Source organism: Enhydra lutris, unplaced genomic scaffold, assembly GCF_002288905.1.
Source record: "Enhydra lutris kenyoni isolate GAN:26980312 unplaced genomic scaffold, ASM228890v2 scaffoldscaffold55, whole genome shotgun sequence".
NCBI lineage: Eukaryota > Metazoa > Chordata > Mammalia > Carnivora > Mustelidae > Enhydra > Enhydra lutris.
Window position 1 is genome coordinate 15,813,419 of NW_019154139.1, and position 23,106 is coordinate 15,836,524.

General features: G+C 41.9%; 1 protein-coding gene across 1 annotated transcript in view; it reads right to left on the reverse strand.

Moving 5' to 3' along the window:
- LOC111157663 (RNA polymerase III subunit B) overlaps positions 1-23,106 on the reverse strand; it is a 105,763-nt gene that overhangs the window by 28,974 nt on the left and 53,683 nt on the right. The window contains exons 17-23 of the mRNA XM_022519279.1: positions 21,303-21,377; positions 20,240-20,338; positions 16,053-16,180; positions 7,627-7,836; positions 5,154-5,312; positions 2,748-2,865; positions 744-886 (exon numbers count right to left, since the gene is read on the reverse strand). Of these exons, the coding sequence (XP_022374987.1) occupies positions 744-886; positions 2,748-2,865; positions 5,154-5,312; positions 7,627-7,836; positions 16,053-16,180; positions 20,240-20,338; positions 21,303-21,377 (932 nt within the window). The remainder of the gene's footprint in view (positions 1-743; positions 887-2,747; positions 2,866-5,153; positions 5,313-7,626; positions 7,837-16,052; positions 16,181-20,239; positions 20,339-21,302; positions 21,378-23,106) is intronic.

Below are 23,106 nucleotides of genomic sequence, written 5' to 3' on the forward strand. Positions count from 1 at the left end.
CGGGCCAACATTCCACTCAGCAGTGTGGTAGATATACAACTAAAAGGGACCCTACTGAGAATAAGTTAATCAGTAGTGACACAGTGCTGTTTCCTGAAGATAAAAAGACAAAACAAAGCCACGAGTGCATGAGAACTCATCGGCAACCACCAGTGAGGAATGGGGCTCGCCAGTGTGGTCTGGTGGAGAAACCCATCCAGGAGTAGGACCGCGAGGCAGCGGGCAAGGAGGGCGCTGCGTGGGTGTCGGGAGACCTGGGCTGCTGGTCGGTACCTCGGCCTGGCTACTGGCACCCGGGGTCTGCACTTCCTCACACCTCCCCACGGGGCCTGGAGGCACCTTCTCGTGCTGACCTCCTACAATACCATGGCCCAACAGACAGCACTGGAAATATGCACCTTCCATGAGAAATAGGTCTTGCTATTTATTTTTTCAAACAGCTACCTGTACTTTAGTGGGTACACTGTCTAGAATGGAATCATAATCATGGGGGGGGAGCAGTTGCTAAAGAAGGAGATAAAGGCAAAGAGAGGCAATTCTGCGGTACATTTTTTCAATGCCATTAAAATATCAATAGGTTAACCTAAGGTACAAAACAAGCATAATTTTGATCCCAATGTAATAATTTTTTGAATGGACTAAATTTTCTTTAACAGGGGAAGGTTATACAACATTTCTCACGCATGTGGTTAATAAATACTATTTTCAGTTTTATAAACAAGTTGAAGAACGACACAATTTACCTTTTTGCCCATGACGGCTGCTGAATTTGTCTCCAATCTCTGGACGCCTGGTCTGTCTCAGCAGCATTTTGATCAGAAAAGCATCTTCGGCATTTGAAGAGATCATCACTTTTTCAATATATGAATCCGTTGCCCCTTTGTAGCTAATATTAAAAGGAAGTCACCAAAAACAGTTTTCAAACTGCCCTTTGTGAACCTATCACTCACAGGTCATATTTTATTTAATATCAACCACAAAATGTTTCGACATTGCCATTCTGGACTCTGAAACGTGCCTTTTGTTTCTCAACATTAAATTCTAAGGTTACAATTTCCCTTTTACAGTCCTAGTTCTGAAATGGCTAACATTTAGTGAACACTTATCACAAGGCACACCACACATATTCACACACGGCTACTCCCTTATTGTGGACAAGGGAAAGGGATGCTTGGACACCAAGAGTGGCAGCTTGGAAGGATCACAGAACTCCCAGGGAGGTTGCATTTTCTTTTAAGGATAAGAAATATGTGAGCACACTTTCTAGCCTATAGGGAAGGAATTGATAGAAAACTCGTTGAAGATATGGAAGGACAGAAAAGAAAATGACAGTCAGGTCCCTAAAAAGGTCTAGATTAAATGAAGAACCCAGGAAAGTGGAGGGGCAAGCTTTGAAGAGGAAAAAAGATCTCCTCCTCCAGGACAGGAAGAAAACCAGCTAGCACAACCACCTCTGTCATTCTGAAACAGCTTTTGCTCTGTAGGATTGGGTGCAAGGGTCCTGACCCCTCCCCCAAGTAGAGGGCCCACTTTCTCCCCTGTGCTCCGACCACACAGACAAATCCATGGCGCCCACAGCAAGGCAGCATTTAGCAGAGTGGGCAGGAGTCGGGCTCTGAAGCCAGACCGCGAAGAGTTCAAATCCTGACTGCCACTTGTAGCTGTGTGACCTTGGTAAATTATTTAACCTCTCTGTTTCTGTCTTTCAAACAAAGCCATCTAGAGAGCCTGGTTCACAGGGTAGTGGTAAGAACAAATGAGCTAACACCTGTATCATGCCCAGAATGGTAACTGGTACAGTGAACGTTCTCGGCTAAACCACGAAGGATGATCTGACAGTCCCCGTACTTAGGCGTTTGTGTAGGTCTTTGCTAACTAGACGCGGCTTTTCGCAGGCAAGGCTGGTGGTATCTCTCAGCTCTGTGTCCCCGGGACATGCAGCACTGTGGCTGGCCAGGAGCAGACCTCGGCTGTGTGCTGAAAGGATCTGCTGGACTGCCTTCCGCTGTCTAGGAATCCAGCTCTCCTATGTCATGCCCTGGCCCACCTCTTGAACTGGATTAACTCAGTTCCTGGGCTAGACTGAGTATCCTGTTACTCCTTTTAGTTTTATGTCCCAGTGTGGCCACTACCATTGGCCCATGGTTCATCTCATGAAGTCTTATATCTCACTGTATTCGAGAGCCCAGAGGACATCTGGAGACAAACAAGCACCAGCCTCTCACTGTTCAGATGAAAGCACTGAGCCCATGAGTTTGAGTGCTTCACCCACGCAAGGTAACCCATGGCACACCTGGTACGAAAGCCCAGACGTCGTCCACTGTGATGGTGATGCCACACTGCGGCCAGTGTGTTTTATTTATTTACTTCTTTAACACAAATCTGATCGTATCACCATCTACCGAATGAATTCCCAAGTACTGCACAGACTCATCCCAGCAGGGTACACTGGTCCTCCAAACCCAGGTGCTCCTCTGCCCGTGGGGCCTTCCCACTCACTGTCCCCTTACCTGGAACCCCTGCCTATCTGGCCCCCGACTCAAGCCCAGGTTGGAAGGCCCCCACGATTCCACAGCTGAGATTTTCCTTCCATGCCATGCTGTCTCCACAGGACAACTATTACTACCCCGAACTGTCATTTCTCCCCTCTAACCCTCCAAGAGTAACTTCTAATTTCCCCTAGCCCTTCTCTCTCTCTCTCTTTTTTGAATCTTCCTATGTATTTCCGAGGCACAACCAATACCTACGTGATGGGCACATCCTTGTACTGCGGCTGCTGGGGCACATTACTTCCTTCCAGAGGAATCTGAGTTACTGTGGGCATAGACTTATTGACCAGCACTTGCTTGTTTTCTACCTTCTCACCTAAGAAGAAGAGAAGGGAATCATAGCCCTGTCATTACCATCTCTGTGGAATACAAACAGTACTGTAGCCTACAATTACGTGGTTAGATTGGTCCATGGAATGCACACAAGGAAGGAAAAAGCCGATTCCATGTGAGCTAGAGTTCCACAGGACTCGTCTATAACTGCACCAGCCCATTTGAAAAATCAGGTGAGCACAGAGTGTGAAACGTCAAGAAACTGATTTAGGGGACCATACTGACTTCATGTCAATAAGTGGCGATTTTATTTATTTTTAAAAGATTTTATTTATTCATGTATTTTAGAGAGAGCAGTCATGTGCGTGCAGGTGGGGGGAGGGGCAGAGTTGGGGAGAGAATCTCAAGCAGACTCCGTGCCGAGCCCAGAGCCGGACACGGAGCTTGATCTCATGACCCTGAGATTATGACCTGAGCCAAAACAAAGAGTCAGGCACTCAACCGACTGAGATACCAGCGGCCCCAGTAAGTGGCAGTTTTATAGATCTCTAGAGTGTTGGAACAAGTCCGGGCCACTTACTTTTATTAGTAGTTATTTCAAACAATAGTAAGTCACTGCCGACCTAACTTGGACAATGAGGAAATCAAAATATTTCTTTGATTTTTTTTGCTCTTCTCACTTCTCTCTGCATCTTTCCCTGGTAAACTCAAAGGCCAAGAACTACAGTACTGCCATGGCACTACCTTCCAAACCACCTGACCCAGGTTAAGAGGAAAACAAATGCAGCAAGGCAGAGGGGAAGCCGTGCACCACGGGACTGTGGGGACAGCGGACACAGCACTCACCATCCGTACACCATCCTGGCGAGTCACGTGGCTCTCCCCTCTGGCATCCTCCCCTCACCCCCTTGCTCCACCTCACTGTGGCTCCCACCACCTGCTTTGCGGCCAGAGCTCTCTGCTGGTGTCCCCTGTTTTGGCCCCTTTCTACTCTTTTTTCCACACTGTGATCAGAATGATCATTTCAAAATGCCATCTGATCACAGCATTGCTTTTATTTTATTTTTTAAAAGATTTTATTTATTTGATAGACAGAGATCACAAGTAGGCAGAGAGGCAGACAGAGAGAGAGGAAGGGAAGTAGGCTCCCCACTGAGCAGAGAGCCCGACGTGGGGCTCGATCCCAGGAACCTGGGATCATGACCTGAGCCGAAGGCAGAGGCTTTAACCCACTGAGCCACCCAGGCGCCCCCACAGCATTGCTTTTAGGATCATAATGAAAATAGTAGCATGGCTGCAAAGCCTTGTGTCTGTGCCCTGCCCCTCCCTCTCTTTCTCTCTCTAGATTCACGTTTAGCATCCTCCCCTGTACTCTCCCTGGAGCCACGCTCCCAGTGGCCTCCTTTTGGAAGTTTTGACTAACGAGCCCTGCAGCTTAAAAGTTACACAAGCCCTTGCCACGGCTCAGAACACACTCCTCTCCCTATCTGCTGGTCACCTGCACTCATCTGCCGGATCTCAGCTCCGCTTTCTTAGGGAAGGTTACCCTGAGCTTCCTGCCTAGGTCAGATCCTTTTGCTATCAAATGCCCTCCTAACTCTTTACAGGATTCCTTAACCTGGCTGTGACTGGATAAAGGTTCACATATGACCCGATGGTCAAGGCTAGTCTCCGCACTGGCCTGTAAGACTCACAAGGACGGCTGCTGTGGGCTGCGTCAGCGAGTTCATTACACGTCTGTAATTAGAACGGAGTCCCACTTTTTAGGGGAAGAAGATTCTAAGGAAGCTGGTCTAAGCTAAATGCACAAATGATGACATGCCAGTGTAAATGTAGGGACACGACCTTCTTCTAAACAATTCCTTAAAGTGGCTCTCCCGAGATTCAAAATTTTAAGTAGAGAAGCATAACTAGGACTACTATGTAGAAATGTATGCACAGAAAAACAGACTGGAAGGGAAATTCATCAAAAAGGACCACACTGGGTGCCTGGGCGGCTCAGTTGGTTGAGCACCTGACTCTTGATTTCAGCTCAGGTCATGATCTCAGGGTGGTGGGATCAAGCCTGTGTCGGGCTCCACGCTGAGTGGGGAGTCTGCTTGAGATGCCTTTCCTGTGCCTCTGCCCCTCCCCATGCTTGTGTGCTCTCTCTCTACAATTTAAGAAACAAACAAAAAACACTTTTTTAAAAAATGACCTCACTGATTGAGTCAGGAAAGCGGTTTTGTAAGTTGTTATCTTTTCTCTTCTCTGTTTACCGAATGTTAAGAAATATTGCTGAATAACTTTCATATTTCAAAAATATAAATGGTTTTTTAAAAAGGCCCTTACCTGGAGAACAAATACCATCCGCATCTAAAATTTCGTGTCGCCAGATGGGTTTCCTTGTGGCAGCGTCCAACATCGGCCCCATCACTTTATCAAAGGTCTGATTGGTATAGCGTTTCAACGTACATTTAGCATTTTTATATACAAGGCAACGCCCGAAGCCTAAAATGAAACCCCGACAGGGATAAGAACAACCAACAGGACTAGGAGAAAATGAGGTTTGTGTTAGTGAACACCCGCACCCCCAAACATGTTCTACATTTGGCTAATCTGGGATCTAATCACCTCAAGAGCTGGCTCAGGGCTTCCCTCCCCAATCCCCCACCCACATGAACACTGACATCTCTACAACCACGTGTCGGCATGAAACAGACCTTGTCTGAGTGTCACTGTGATTCTTCTGGAGCACAGAGCCACAGCGTACGGGGACTAGAAAGGGCCCCAGAGGCCACCTAGCTTACCCTCGCTGTCCACAGGAGCTATGAGTGCTACAAAATGAGGTCCAGGGAAGTGACATGACCAAGGTCACTCAGCAAGTTGGCGGCAGAATTGAAACGTGCCAAGTCCACTGGTCAGCCACAACCCTTCTTCCTACACATCCTTCCGGTGCCTCACTTCTGCTAACCTTCTCTGAAAAGTTTTCCTTTTTTTAATTGACATTCAGAGGAAGTCCCAAACAAGGAAACGAAAGATTAACTTTTCTCCAAAGAGGTGAGAAAATGAAAAGCAGCTGCAATCAAATGATTCTAAGGGGAGAAATCGTTTGCCTGTGCCCTGATCAGAAGAGATCAGAGTTTATTCTGATTATATTTTTAGATCACATGTGTCTAGTGGATGAGGGGAAAGTCCTGAGACCGACTTACAAGCTAAATGCACATTATGAAAGATCAGCAACACGAACAGAAGGAAACCTTCAGATGGAGCAAAAACTTCCAGCACTGAATCCCACAAGAAGATTCACCGGTTGCAGAGCTGCCCAGAAGAACTGTCAACTCTTCAGCACTAAATATCATTTCCCAAGATTCTGTGACTACATGTCTTTCTTTTTTCCTTTTTCTCCCTCTGGCCAAGCAGTTACTCTAAGCTGGATTTTCTCTAACCTCCCCAGGATATACTGAGCCATGTCAGAGGCTCACTGCAATAGGAAAATGTCTCGGGAGTAAACGCCAGCTATTACTGAGGAGATAAAATGCATGGTTGTAAAATCCTTCACTTACGATCCTCCCTAAGGCAGAACTCTTACAAGAAATCTAAGAACGGGAGTTTGGAAAATCAGGAAAAAGTAGATTTCTAAATAAAACCCTGGTGCTCTAATGCAATTTTTAAAGAAGGTGACTGTGCGATGAAATAACCGATTTCTACATCTGGATGGTAGATGAAGATGTCAGTGTGGCCCCTAGTAAATTGTGTACAGCCATAATAAACTCCGCTCCGAGAGCCAGCTGCTTTGGAAACGTTACATGATCTTGAAATTCCGTACAATGGCCATTAACTGCAACGTGCTGGAGTGCAGTGGGAATCTGAACAGGCTGAAATCAAGAAGTGTTTTCCTCTAAGTGTAAATGGACATTTTATTTACAGGTGATAGCTGAAAAGCTGAAGGACAGTAAACTCAGATCATTAAATTGTGTTGTGGAGTTTCTGACAGATATCACAAAGTCTTCAGATTTCCACATAAACGTTACCAGTTAATCAGAAAGGAAAACATCTAGTTTTAAAGCATGGCTGTTGTCATTTGGAGGAAAAAAAGAGGCATAAATTAAGTGCAGCCAACATTAATGCCAAAGACACATGTCTAGGAGTACTATTATGGCTGCCTAGCAACTATAGAGAGTGAAGGGGAAGGCAGAGTGGGCATGCCAGGGAGGAAAAAGAGAAACAGAGATTATGAAGAGACGAGTCAGACTTCAGGTCAGGTGACGGATACCAACCATGAAGCGGTGACTTGCAAAAGTAAACTGTCAAAAGGTAGACAAAGGGTTGCATAAAAATGCTAAGCATTTGTGTGTTTGTATTTTTAACTTTCAGCATTTTGCTAACAAAAAGGTATGAACATTGTGGGGCTGAAACACAGAATTAACAAAAATTGTCTTTAACACAGAAACACTACTACTGCCTTCTCAGTTTGTTGCTGAACATATAACTAGACAGATTTAAAGACCACCTTTCATTTATTAGAATTCCTGCTAGGAAATAAATTCTTCCATGTTTTCTGTTGAGGAACTGTCTCAAACTATCAATAAAGTAAAATATAGAAAAAAACACATTCAGTAATTCATTTGACAAATTACCTCTACATAATATTCATTAAAAAAGTCAACACCGAAACCTAGCCACGTCCTGTTTGTATGTTATAAAATTCAAATCACTTGAAGCCAACGTTAACATTTTGACACCAGGTGATTTTTAACAGATTGTCCTTATGCCTGAACTCTGCAGAGTGCCTCTGGTGTCAGAGCTCTGAAAACCCACTTACCCCTGTCCAAGGAGGCCTTGTTTAAAACCAGGGCGTCTTCAATATCATAGCCGCTGTAACTCATCACGGCAACTGTTGCGTTCTGTCCAGCTGGAAGTTTCTCAAATTCTATCAACTCAATGGTCTTTGTTTTAACCATGGGTTTTTGTGGGTATGCTAGCAGATACATGAGAGTATCGATTCTGTTCCGCTGGTTGTATCCAATGGTACCTTCATTGATATTGGAGAAAGCAAAATGCAACATTCTATTATGTCAAATAATTAGGTAGTCAAGAATATAGAGATGGAAAAGAAAAACCCACATTATTTTCACTAATTAACATGAAGAAAACCTTCAGGTTAAATATTTCAAAAGCAAGACTCTCACAGTGCCTACCGACATTTAAAAGCATTTTTTTTTTCTCAGTAATGTTAAAAAGTTCTGTGAAGAAGAAAAAAAACCACACCCAAGGTATTCTAACATAAGTAACTTCAGCCTACTGGTTCTGAAATTAACCAGGGAAGCCAACAATTCTGTACTCAGTTCTACTATGTTGCAGACCCATTTCCAAAGCTGTTCTGGAAGGTAATTAGAAACCAACTTCAGTGCTGACAGGCAACGAGATTACAGAATAGGACAAAGAGATCCATTCCATAAAAGGAAATCAACCATTACAAAAGTTCTAAATAAAAAAGAAAACAGAAGACAAGGAAAGACAAGAAAGGAAGGAAGGAAAAGGAGGAAAGTGAAAGCAAAGAAGAGTGGATTTACTCATCTACTTAACTCTTCATTTACAAAGTACTGAATAAACACTACTCTGTGTCCAACACCAGAGATAAAATGGTCCTCAGGGGAAAGGGTTCTTTCCCCTGAGGAATCCAGGGTCTGGTTCAATCAGGTATAGACTTTTAGGTCCTTAGCAATCAGGCTTTCCACCTCACTGGACCTTGGAAGGTTGTTACTATCAGTTGGAAGTGAAATCAGAATGTTACCCTTTCTCCCTCTTCCCCAAAGGGGTTCACTAGGGTTCACAGACTTGCACCAAAAAAAGGGCTTCGCTCTCCTGGTCTTGTGAATACAATACGCTCTCCTACTCAGAGACCTTAGAATGGGGACTGACGTTTGCCCCACTACTAAACTCACGTGTGGGCTACTGTGCCTCTTTAACTTCTCCCAGGTATCTCTTCTTTTCCCTTGAATGGCTAAGACGGTAGCCTTACGTCTCTTTTCTCTTGCACAGGCTTCCATGGCGACACATCCTCAACACCCACACACCCCAAGAAGCCTAAGTATCATTTAAATGAGTTAAGTTCTAAGAGGAGCAGATAACCAAAACTCAGTATTTGTCTCCTTCACCTTTTTCTCCCATTCAAGGCATGAAATCAATGGTGATTTCAATTCAGGGATGAAAATAACCTATTCAGGCAGCAAAAATGACACGGCACTCCTTGACAATTATTATTGAAAGAAATAATGAAATCTGTAGGATATGAACACCTAGTACAGTGGGGAGCCCACTACAGCTGCTCCTTAAATGTCAGTAAATGAAACTGAACTGAATTATACTTATTTATTTATTTATTTATTTGACAGAGAGATCACAAGTAAGCAGAGGCAGGCGGGGGGGTGGGGGGGAAGCAGGCTCTCCGCTGAGCAGAGAGCCCAATGCGGGGCGCGATCCCAGGACCCTGGGATCATGACCCGAGCCAAAGGCAGAGGTTTTAACCCACTGAGCCACCCAGGTGCCCCTACTTTTCATGATAGTATGTTTGTACTTAAATCTCAGGAAATTTATCATGAACTGTTTCTTGAGTTTACACTTATAAACTGTCCATTAATTTATGTTACTTTAGTGCCAACTAATAAACTGGGCCAGACACCTGGTAATAGATCACTGACTGTTTTAGAAATAAAATGCCTGTTGCCTGGATCATGGTAAAGTTCACTGACAATAAGTTTGTCCTTTTACATGAAATCACTTAAAATTTATGTCAAGATTTCAGCTCCAATTGTACACTTCACCCAGCTGGAGTTGAGGGTTCAGGCAATGTCCCACCAGGCTACCAAACACGGCTTCTGAAACCTGAGACGGGTGTGATTATGCAGCAGGGAAGCGTTCACGGCTGCGCCTCCCAACAATGGCCAGAGAGACTGGCTCCTGCTGGAAACTGTGCTACCGGGGCCAGAACGCAATTCTCAGGCATCACAACTGACCTGACCGCTGAATGCATGAACAACAAAATGGTTTGGCAAATGTTTGGTGCTTATGATCTCATTAGAAATGTTCTTCAAAGACTTTTTAAAGAACTCGCAGGGATACAAACATGGATATACGTGTTTAGCTGTACTGATGGCGTGTTGGTGGAAACAGGATTTATAAGCTATGACTTCTCTATTCTAAAACCTCAAAATGCCATTGCACCCCACATTTCTGTAAAAATCCTGAATGACTATTTTGCCAATAAGCAATCTTTTTTTGAGAAAATGTCATGCGACATTAAAAGACTAGTCTGGGTGAAGCACGTGTCCAAACTAGGATGCCTCTTACTATGTTCAGCTTCCTTTATTAAAATATTGCACATACGTAATAACCAACACGATGAGAGTATCTGTAGGCAGGGTTCTCCCTCCACTGTCCAATGTTGCTGTAACTTCAGTCTTCGGGGCTATACCTATAGACTCATTTCCTTACTACCCAGGACATGATCCTTCTTATAAAATCATATTTTCTTACTCATAACTTTCTTGAGAAACCACAGGATGACACCACAAGGCATGTCCCTGTAGGTTAAAATTATTTTAAGACGGGATGAAAAAAGGTTAGTAAGCATGCATACAGCTGAGACTGAAAAGCTTAAGAAATGTATACTGAAAAACAATGAAGTTTTATGCATTTAACTATTTTCTTCTGTCTCCCTTTGCCCAATTTTTGAAAATTTAATAACATTATTAAATACAATAAACTTTAGCCATTTGAAGTGTACAAAACTGATGAGTTCTGACAGATTCATGCCTTTGTAAAACCACCGCCACAATCAAGATCCAGAACACTTCTGACACTCCCAAAAGATCCCACCCCCTGACCCCCGGCAACCACGGCTCTGTTTATCATTACAGTTTGCATTTTCTATAATTTTATATAAATGGAATCCTGCAGTATGAACTCCCATGCGGGTTTTTTCACTTGGCGTAAGGATTCTGAGACCCGCCCAGGTGGCTGTATCACAGTCCACTCTCTGCCACCGTCGAGAACTACTGCCCTGCGTGTCTCTACGGTTTGTTCACCCGTTCAGCTGCTGCTGGATATGTGAACTGTTTCATTTGGGGCACTTGTGCATAAAGCTACCATGAACATTCACACGTAAGACTTTGTGTGTCCACTTCTTTTGGGCAAATACACAAGAGTGGAACTTCTGAGTGGTTCGGTAAGGGTATGGTTAACCTAAAAAACTGCTTGAGAATTTTCGGAAGTATTACACTGTTTACATTTGCACCAGCAGCGCATGGCGCTTTGTAGCTGCTCCACTCCGGACACTTGGTGTGCCCGTCTTTTCCAATTCGGTTGTTCTAAATGAGCAGGTGGTGGGATCTCGGTTTTAATTTACATCTACCTAACGACTAATAACATCGAACAGAGTTTCATGAGCTTACGCGTCATTCCTATTACTCTCTGTGCAGTGCCTGATTTTCATTTTTGCCATCTTTAAACCGAGTAGTCTCACCACTGAAGAGTTCTTACATGTAGCGGGCATAGATCCTTTATCAGATGTATATACTGCAAACACCTGCTCCCATTCTTTGGATTAATGTTTTTCATCTTCTTAACAGTGTCTTTCAAAGCGTAAAAGTTTAATTTTGAGAGCCTGAATTACTAATGTTTTTTTCTTTTTCACAGCCTGCGCTTTTTGAGTTCTAAGAAATCTTACTTAGTTCGTTCAAGGTCATGAAGACTTTTTGCCTATGTTTCTTTCTACACATTTTATGGATTTAGCTTTTACATTCTGAGCTATGATCCATTTTTTGTGTTCATTTTTTGTATGGTTATGAGGGAGGAGTTGGTGCTCATTTATTTCTATACAGATACACATACATACATGTTATTTTGTTGATAAGATTCTCCTTTCCCCTGGAATTGTCTGATATTCATTGAAAATTTAATGCCCACAGACATGTGGGTCTGTTTCTGGATTCCTGATTCTGTTCCACTGATCTATATATCCACCCTTACGTCAGTATCACACTGTCTTCATTACAGTGGCTTTACAGCAAATCTTAAAGTCAAGTTGTAGAAGCTTTCCAACTTAGTTCTTTTCAAAAACATGCACCAGATTTCTTAACAACTTTATTGTGCTAAGCCTACTGAACTGGCATCCTGCTCGGCACCAAGGACACAGTAATAAATAACACAGACCTAGTCCTGTCCTCGCAGTGCTTATATTCTACAGTCTAGCAGGGAAGGTGTGCAATTTTTAGCTGCTTCATATCCTCACTGATGCTGAGGAGGTCAGGAGCCACCGTGAAGGGGAAAAAGTGAGGTAAGAAGTTAGTTTCAACTGAGAAGAATTGTGTAAGTTTTACAGAAAGCTACATTATGTCTTGCCCAGAAGACACAATGTAACCTTTTCTAAGTTACTCAACCAAAGTGGGGTTCCCTCTCCTTGTCAGAAACAAAGAAGGTACATATTCTGTCTGACAGGGTTATTAGGATTAATTAAAAGAAATGTGTCTAAGTCATTTCAGTAGTCAGTAAGGGGCAACATTCACCAACAATACTACCAACGACATCAGTAGTAATAAACACACACCCCTGGGCCCTGCACTATCACCCATTCTGCCTCCCATTCTAACTCTACATACTAAACTACACTGCAACTTTATCTCCATTAAGTATTCATTATTTAACTTTCTAGTCTCAGGAAATATCGTATCATCTTACATCTGAAGTAGCTACAATGATTTCAATCTTTTTTTTGAACCAACAGTGAAATTCTAAAAAATGTAACTACCAGAGATAATTTGGCCAACACATTTTTTCACCTTGTATCTACCAAACAGATAAAGAATAAATCTTCTAAAAAAATATATTCAAACAGAAAGTTGAATGAAATAGGAGAAGGAGATATAGAGTGAAACAAAACTTTATGAGGATCTTTGTATATTATGTGTTTTTAGGATCACAAAATCTAGGCTATTTCTAGGACATTTCATCCTAGTATAAAGTGGGGAACACAAGAGAAGGAACTATCTGCTTTGGAACAAAATCTATTGAAAACAAAAACAAAAACAGAAGCTGCATTAGCTCCTGAGCTTAAAAAAAAAGTCTCAGCAATTTGGGGATGAAGGAGGGTTGGGAAGAGGCTGTGGCTAGGGGAGGTATGTGATGCATATTCATTAACTGAGCTGATAGTGACTGAAAGATCCTTTTAACCAGGAGAAAGTGTTCCAGTAGAGGATTGCCAACTAATAAAATGGACAGGATATGAAAGCATAACTCATGCGGACTTGGCGTCTGGTGCCAGGGAGTCCATACAATGCAGCTCCAACACACAGCTTTTTACTTGCAGTGCTGAGTGACCCGGAGACCTCGCCATTTCCATCCACGTCTACCTGGTTTCTTGATCTGAACCTTGTCACCACAGAGCTGTATCACGGAAGGTTAGGTGTTCCTCAGTAGACAGTTAAGACAGAACACGGAAACCTGCACTTTATTAATAACTTAAAGAATCTTAGATTTAAGAAACACCTCTGCTGATGTTTCATGTTTACTAAAATGTGCTCTCTCTTATGAAAGCTGAGGCTTTCAGTCTCTGCGCTTTGGGCTTGTCTTGGTCCCCTCTGTAGTGACAGAAAAAGGACTTTCTCTCATTTCGTCACTCTTGGCGGGGGTGTGGGGTGGGGAGGCACTGGGTAGTGAAAAGGAGATAGCAAATCTTCCAGGTTGGCAAGAATGTGTAGTGATTTAATTCCAGGCTACTTTCACTTGCCACAGACTAATGGATGAACAGCAACTAAAATATGACTTCAGACCAGTCACAGAAAATGTCTGAGATGTAGACCGTCTTCGGCAATGGCTCATACTTAAAATGGGATAGCGTACCTTCTAGTTACCAGCTGCCAAAACTGTGCAGAATTAAAATGACTCAGAGAAGTCCAACTCAAAGTGCTAGGTCTGCTTTACAGACCTGGGTTTCTGCTGTGCGGTTTTCTCCCTCTGCCGGCCTTGTTCCTTTTGTGACTTTTCATACAGCCCTCGCTCAGTACTTAGCTATATGAGTGTCCAAAGAGAAATGTGGTCATGTAATGTGCCAACTTTGAATGTACTTTTATCTTGATGCTTTTCTTTCCAGTCAGGTGTTTTATCATAACAAACAGTAACAAAGCCTTTTTTTTTTTAATTACTTAAGATATTCAGTGGCTTTTGTCTTCCTAGCGTCAGCAGGAACGTCAGAGGATTGTATCCAAGGAGCTAAATGTGCAGGACCCAGGGTCAGAGCAGCTGAATACACCAACCTCAGAAAACACAGACAATGAATTGCAAATGACACTCAAAACAAAACGAGAAAAAAAACCTTCACACAGAAAACTACAAAAGAACTCTACAGACACTGAATTGGCTTTCTGTACACACTGATCCTGCTTAACTGTGTGTGGTAACTAACCAAACGTTTCAGATACTCATGGCCACAAAATAAAGGCGCTTTTTTTTTTCCCCCTGTAGGGAGAAGAGTTACAAAAATAAAAATATTTCTTTCCTTCAAGTCACTTCTTCACTTAAAAAAAAAAAAAAAAAAAAAAAAAGATTCACCAAGTGGAGACAGATTCATAGCTCCTTCTGTTTTAATCTTCAAACACAACCAAAGAGTGGCATTAGCGATGGAGTGATTAGTCTTCCGTTAATTCTGCTGAAGGTTCTACACAAAAGGTGTATTGTTTCAGCCAGGATTCACATCATGAAACAAAATGGTTTGGTAAACCCAATAGAAGTGATAGTCCTTTCATGACACACAGGGTTCAGTACTGTATATTTCAACTTGTTAGCAAGTCACAAGCACACGCGGGAAATCAGCCTGCACTGCTGCTGAAGATGAATGGGAAAGGCGAAACTCATGAGCCGCTGTTTAGATTTTCCCACTGGGAATTATTCTGAACCGTCCAGGCATTACATCATTCAGGTAAATGGTTGCGGGACAACATGTTTTGCCAACCAAAAGGGCAATACAAAGACTCAGAAAGAAATACACAGTCTTTATTCCGGGATGAGATGTAGGATTCCTTAATTGTCAAGCTATGGTCCATTGCAGCTGATTGCTGGTAACTGAGATGCTAAATGCATTCTGGATGCTACCCAAAGGCAGTGCAAAAACCTTTCAGTTTCTTCATGAAGCTCCCTGTAGCGTACTTTAAACCGGAACTGACAAGTCATACTGATGTCATAGATATGTATGGAAATAAATTAAACTTACTGGGATTTAACTGATTTTTAAAACATTTCAAAAAAAGTTTATAAGCAAAAAAAAAATTGGGGGGGGGGCTGTACCACCTTCAAGATAAAACCCAAACTCCTTAATCTATGGCAACTCTCCAGTACACACTATTCCCATATCATGTGCAACATCCAGACCAAAGCACCAAGATCCCCATGAATGCTTATTTCTGTTTCCACGACTGTGAAAAACACTCGGGGTCACCCAAGACTCTGTTCAGTTCTATTCTTCAGAAGCAACCTACTCTCTAACCCCAAGTGCCCTTTCTACTCTCCTTCCCTAAGATTCTAGCTGTCGGTCCACAACAGCATTTATCAAACACATTCAATTACGGTTGTACTTGTTGGGCTGCCCCATTAGACTGTGAGCTCCTTGAGGACAGGGCTCTTTCTCCTCCCTCCATTTTCAGGTGCCAGCCTCACCGTCTGGTCTATCCGTGATGCTCAACAAGTGCTGGGGACGGATAATAGAGAAAAGAGAAGGAAGAAAGGAAAAGGAACTCGGAAACCGGTGTCATGTTTCAGAAGCTACAGGAGCAACCGCAAGGATGTGATATGTTCAACGACTGTCACCCAACCATCCTGAACACCTTCTAATACACACTGTGCACTGGCAGCTCTATTCCCTTTCCCACTCTTCCCTCAAACTTGTATTCTTCTGCTCTTTCTCCCGTTTCTCTTGGTTCACATCTTACACTTTACAGAGCTTTTCTCTATTTACCCACTCATCATTCTGTGACATTTATTACATATCCCCTTGTATGGCCAAAGAAATAAGTACAGAGAGGTCTTCTCTATTCTTGCAGAGGCTGCAGACCCGGGGCACCTGCAAGCCCTGAGGTTAGAAACACTCAGGAACCAGCACCGCCTGACTTAGCCAAACATTTAGTACTAGTGAAGTAAGAATAAGACTCAAGTCTTTTATCCAAGTATTTACAACCAAGTTCAAGAAGGAAATCTTACCCATGGCTTGTTTCCCCATGGCACACTGATACGTGTTTCTTGGGGACTGGTTATGATGAGGGTATGGGATGAGGCCAGCACAGACACCAAGCAGAGTGAAGGGCTCAATCTCCAAGTGGGTGGTATCTCTGTCAAGAGATAAGAATTAAGAATCAGACATCTCAGACACCAGGGACTAGAATAAATCTCTTAAAGGTCATAAAAAAATATTGCCACCAAGGTCCCCAAAGGACCTAAATAAAATGTGTAAATTTATATAGCTATGTATAAAAATTTATATGTAATTTATATAAAACCTCAAGAACAATAAAATTGGATGACAGTAAAACTGGTTAAAAAACCTACTTAAATAAAATGTAGTAAAACAAATTATTTTCTTCAGTAATAGAAACTTATTACTTATAGAAATACAGGAGAAGAGAGAGAGTACAGAATGCCCAGGTAAAAAAAAAAATAAAACATTATTACATACTAATAACAATAACTAATACTTATAAAGAAATTACTGGGCAATATCCAAATGCAATACCGAAAAAATATCCACATGGATGAGTGGGCTGCTTTTCCCTTACTTTTCCAACCTGTATCAATGACAAAGTTGCTTTACCATTTTAGAGAAGAATATATCCCATTTAAGAATAGTTACCTTAGACCTAAGGGGACCCATACCATAGCCACTAGCTAAATGTGGCTGTTCAGCACTTTTCACTTAGATTAGCATGCTTAAGGAACCTGGAGTAGGTTTAATTTGACATAATTTTAATCACTTTATATTTTAAAACTCAAATTTAAATAACTCAGTTCAGTTATTCAAAACCTTCATGTTTGTAACAACTTTCACTTGTGAATCTATTTTTTTAACTGTAAAGGTAATGATCAAATCAGGTATTTCCAATGACCATTTAGCCCTCAAACTGAGATGTGCTTCCAAGCCTTATAGGAAAAAATAATCTCAATATTTTTATATTGCTTGCATGTTAACATGATAATATTTTAGATAGAGTGGGTTAAATAAAATTATTAAGATTAACTTCACTTGGTTCTTTCTTTTTTCAGGAGGCTACTGGAAAACTTAAATATATATGGGCTTACATGGTATTTTTCTTGAACAGCTCAGCTGTAGGAATTGGATATAAAGTAAGACTTCATCTAGTAGGTGTCATAATCTGGCTGCTTTGTAATATATTTTTGTGAAAACCCCTGTTTTGGCTGATACAGCAACTCGGGTATTTTAAAGGAAAAGGGCAGCCAGATTGTTTCTGGATCTTGCTGGAAGTAACAGACATTACACACAGGGTCTGTGGACTCTAGTGACCCTCTATTCCTTCCTCAAGTACCTGTGAAGCATAACTTCAGTGACTTCAAAGGTTTACAGTACCTGTGAAGACAAGTGATTTCCAAGATAACCCAACTCATTGGGAAAAATTAGTTGCAATACACATGGCAAAAGATCTCCCACTTATCCACTGGGTTTTTTTTTTTTCTTTAATACATATATGAATTATGCCCCTCCTTTGGTTACAGAGGATGCTTTCCATGCAGCTCTTGGTTTGAAGAACATAATTTTGACCTTATGACCTAGTAGAACCCCAACTCTCTCAGACACATTATGCCTTTGTCAGCAGAGAGGGAAAGAGGCCTAGGTTTTGTTTTTTTGGTTTTTCTTTTTTGAAAAGAGAAACAGCTTATAGTGACATTTTATGTCCTAGAGTAAAACGGAGTCTTAAATGTACTGTTTTGTTTACATACTGACCAATTTCACAATATGGGCCAATTTCCCCATATAAATAAAAACTACTTTTTCAGATGTATAGATTGAAACAAGCTAAAAATGAAGAAAGGTACAGACCCAAGTTTCTTATTTTTTTGTACCAAAAAATACATATATAAGATCATACGTTATCTAACAATTCTTCAAAGTCCAAATGCTCTGGATTTTGATTTTTATTTAACAAAAAGGGATACTATTATTCAAAATTATAACCACCATGATCTTCTGTCCTGAACAGAACTAGAAGACTTTCTAGTCAATGTGTATAAGAGCCTTAAGTTTAGCTCAAATTAAGACTCAGTAACCTGTTGTTTGCAACAGCGGAAAAATTGGAAAACACCCTAAATATTCATCAACAGATTAAAGAAACTATGTGTAGTCAGAAAATGTAATATAAAGAAATTAATGTATTTATATAAACATAAAAGCGTACACTAATATAGAAAAGTATCTAGAATGATAAAGTTGATAATGATGCTAAGTTTAAAAACGAAGATAATTAAAATATGTTGCCTTGAGGCCATGTATGTATGTTTGTATTTACTTAGAAAAATCCTTAAAAGAGTATATATTAAACCACTGGCACTGATTATGTCTGGAGGCTGGAGTTTGGTGGGACGGGGAAGGAAGGGGATTCATTCTTTTTACTTCACGCAGGTCTACAATTATAAAAGAGTCACAAGTATGAATTATAGAATACTAAATTTTTTCTATTTTTAAAATAAAATGAGTTGATACATGGGTCAGCTTGGTGATTGGGTGCTACTGATACTAACGGCTGCATTCCTGTGTAACAGTGAACACGAAAGAGAAAAATCCTTGCCTTTTGTGAAGTTTCTAGTGGAGAGAGAAATAATACACAGATAAGTAAATAAAATATGCATTTTATTGATCTTATTGTAAGGTAATAAGCCTTAGAAAAATAAAGCAGTGTAGAGGGGTGCACAGAGGAGGGGTATCTATTCTAAATGGGGTCATCAGGAAAAGGCACTGAGAAGGCAGCCCCTGAGGAAGACCTAGAGGAGGTGAAGGAGTGGGTGATGATGGAGGTGAGTGTCCCAGGCGAGGGAACAGCCAGTGCAAAGGTACTGGGGTAGAAGCATGTCTGAGGTGTGAGGAAGAGGCCAGTGTAGTTACAGAGAGTGAGGGAGGCGAGGACGAAGATGCGGCAGACACCAGGAGGGGTGGGTAGATTGTGCAGGACCTTGAAGCCTCTGTAAGAACTCCAAGGGAGGGGGAAAGCCACTGGGGGTTTGAGAAGAGAAGGGAAAAGACCACTTTAACCTACGAAGAATAGATTGTAAGGGAACAAGGGCAAAAGAGTCAGGAGTCTTTTGCAAGTCCCCAGGTAAGCCATGGCAGTGGCTTGGACGAGGGTGGGAGGTGGAGGTGGAGGAAAGAGATTAGATCCCCGGTGTACACTGAGGGTCGACACCACAGGCTAAGGGATCAGCTGTGGGTGTAGAGGAGGAGAGGTGTCAAGGCTGAAACAGGTTTCTGTCTGAGAACCAGGAAGGACGGGTTACTGTTTGGACGGTTACTGCCTAAGAAGTCTCCTTTGTAGTCACTCAATCTTCAAATGCGAGTATAAAAATAAATAGCACTTTGAGAGAGTCCTACCCTTTTTTTTTTTTTTTTTTTTCCAAATGAGATAGTCCTACCTTTAAGGAATAAAGATTATGACTGAAAAGCATTGTTTACTAAATTTTAATAAGACAACAATGAAGCAGTATATTTCATCTGGAAGTAGGAAACAGAAAAGTACTTTCTCGACTGAAGACTTAAATAGTTATCAGAGGGTAGTATGAAGCTCCCTAATTATTTCACAATAAAAATGCAAAAATTCCAGTTTCAGGTAACCAGTACCACCAGTTACATGCATCAGACAGAAAGATATAGAAACATCCTCTAATGTACTCCAAATAGAACAGATGTTTCTAAAAATACTATTACTTGAAACACTGTGAAACTCTCTTCTTGAAACACTGTGAGCATGTTATCGTTTTTTATATTGCATGTAAGTTCAGAGACATCCTTATAACACAGAATATAAGGAATTCCTGTATCAACAAGAATTAGATGTCCTCTCTAGAAGACAGAAATACATCTTTATGTAGTCTGATCCATTCGTTCAGTTTTGACAATAACCAAACATCAGAATCAGAGAAGCAATTCAATTCCCTTTAAAAAATACATACTAAGTGTAACATGAATAGAAAAAGTTATTAAGTCTAAAGATTTTTAGCAACTTTGTGATAACCCTACAGTGGGATAAATGATGGGTTATGCTTTATTACAGGATAGTATACTTTTAACAATTCCTACTAAGAGGCAACATAGCAGAAGAGATGAAATGAAAAGACGATTTCTAGAATCAGAACAGGTTTTAATTATGGTTATTATGGATCCTACTTACTTATTAATTGTATGTTCATAGAGTGCGATGTTACAGTCATTTTCTTCATTGACATCTAAATATTCAACTAGACTTTCATGTAAGAAATCTTCAAAATTCCTAGGAAAATATTGGTGAAATGTACATTACTAACAAGCATTTTACTACAATGTTTTACATGTGGTAATGGAGGAGGCTACTGGCTTTCATGTACACCCAAAGCACCTTTCTCTCCCAGAAAGTATCAATATATTGGGGTGCTTGAAACATGTTATTCTTGGATCACAGAGTGATCACAAATCATTGAAATAGAAACATCTATGATATTTGTCAATCTGGTCGCCCCCACCCCCCACTTTCTTTGAAGAGAGAGCTAGAGTATGAGCGCACCCACAGGGCTGGGGTAGGGAGGGGCAGAGGGAGAGAGAATCTTTTTTTTTTTTTTTTTTAAAGATGTTATTTATTTATTTGACAGAGATCACAAGTAGGCAGAGAGGCAGGCAGAGAGAGAGGGAAAAGCAGGCTCCCTGCTGAGCAGAGCGCCCAATGCGGGGCTCAATCCCAGGACTCTAAGATCATGACCTGAGCTGAAGGCAGGGGTTTAACCCACTAAGCCACCCACGTGCCCCGGGAGAGAGAATCTTAAGCAGGCTCCACGCCCAACACAGAGCCCAGTGCGATCCTGAGATCATGACCTGAGCTGAAATCAAGAGTTGGATGTTTAACTGACTGAGCCAGCCAGGTGCCCTAAATCTGGTCCTCACTTCTGAAAATATCTGCTATGACTTTTAAGAGCCCCTATGATGAGACCCCCAGCATCCACATCAACACATCCCTCTGTTCCTTCACAGTGTGCTAATTTACACCAACACTCTGATCCTCATGATACAAACTGGTAAGTCTAGGCAAGTTCACATAGAGAAGAATAGGTTTTTAATAGGCTGATACATTGAGTAGGGAGGAATTAAGGGACTAAAAATGAAAATATACTTTCTTAAAAGCTCAGATCAAATAATGCCATTGCTGATTAAATCATGTGTATGACTATGAAGGAGACTGAGAGGTTCTGCTTTCGGCCATTTACCTGTACCCCTGAGCCAGCTCTTCCATATGCTTATTCGTGACGGCAGGCTTCTGTTTCTTAACGATTATGTAGGGTCTGAAATGGAAAAAAAAAAAAAAAAACAACAAAAAACAAATTCACAGCATTCAAAACAAGAATTAAGTCAGCAAGTACACTGACTATAGTGAAGTGAGGGAAGGTGGGACGTGATCAAACCAATTCCTGGACCTGAGGGGTTCTCTGCACGTATGAGTGTGTAAGGGCCTGTCTGCTCTCCCTCACATACACATTCACAGACGTGCACGGGCCAGAGCACGCATGTATGTACACACATGCAAACAAATGCACACACGGTACTTCCTCCAAGCAACTTAGGAAATACCCGGTTTTAAATGGAAAGGCCACAAGAAAATGATCCTCAGTAAGATCTAGAAACAAAATCTTTACTGTCTTATTTTTTCAAATGGACGGTGTAAACACATCATACCAAAGGCATTTCACAGGATGCCACACAGGAATATGTGGTCTACGGCCCAGGAAGCCAGCAGGCAGAGAACTGTCCCTGAGGAGAACAATGTCTCCCTGAGGTGACAGGGTCTGATGGACATCTGCTGTTCAGAGGGGCTTCTTTTTGGACAGACATCACTAGGCTACACTGGCAGGTAACCTAAAGCTACACATTTACAGAGAATAAAGCCTTTTTATGTTGTGATTTTGAGCGAGCTAATGGGTGCGAGGTAGAGAGAGCTTTTGGTCTCCGCACTCTGGTAGATTAACCTGTAACTGTCAGCGGTGATCCGCCGCTGAGGGCCTCGCCACCACAAGGAAACACGGACACAAAGGATGGCATGCGGCCCTGAAACGTCAAGGGCTGTTGCTATTTGGATAAGCAGCTCTCAGAGAGAGGAGCGAGCAACCACCAGACACTTGTGCGCTCTACCCTAAAGTCCAAATAACTATTTGAGGACTAATGAGCACTTTTAAACAGTTAAGAAGAAGAGCTGCACAATTACAAAAGGGGAACACAAGTTGCCAAGAAATGAACTGAGTGAACTTTTCATGGAAATCAACATTACCTCGAAATCCTGGCTTTTTCTGGGGAGGGAGGCAGAGAGCACTGCTACCTCATTCAAGGGCCGCAGGGCATTCGGGCCAAGAGACTCACAAGTGAGGACAAGGACGGATGCAGGAGACGGGAGCGGACACACTCAGCTACCTCACGGCCCAGCTACTTACTCAATAAACTACCTGCTCGTCCTGCCAGACCTCTGTCAGGCCATTGTAAGGTGACTTCTGAAATATAAATCCTTCCTTTCAGACTATTCCATAATATATTGAGTGTAATGAAAGAGAAAAATCCCCAAAAAGAGTAACCTAAGAAAATGTTACTGTTTTCCCCGCCCCGACTATGTTAACAGCTATACAGAAGCAGCTAACATGTGCCCGGAACCCACAAGGCACTCGCCACACCTTCTATCAGTTAGTTCTCAGGAAAACCCTAGGGAGGTATCATGATCGTTGACGTCTTTCAGCCGAGGAAAGTACTAAAGTCAGAGCCGCACAAGTCAGCGAGGGGCAGTCAGGACTCAGAGGTATGTCATCACCTAGGGTTCTTCGGTTGCAAAGACAATTCTGGCTAATTGAAGCAAAAATAGAATTTACTAATAAAAAATTTTTTAAAATTTTTGAAAGAATTTACTGAAAGCATAGGAATTTATCAGAAGGAGAAGAATGGGGGGGGGATAAAAAAGGTAAAATGCCCAGACTCACAAAGAAAAGGATGCCAAGGATTCAGAAGGGGAGGGCTAACGGGCAGCGTCCTGCA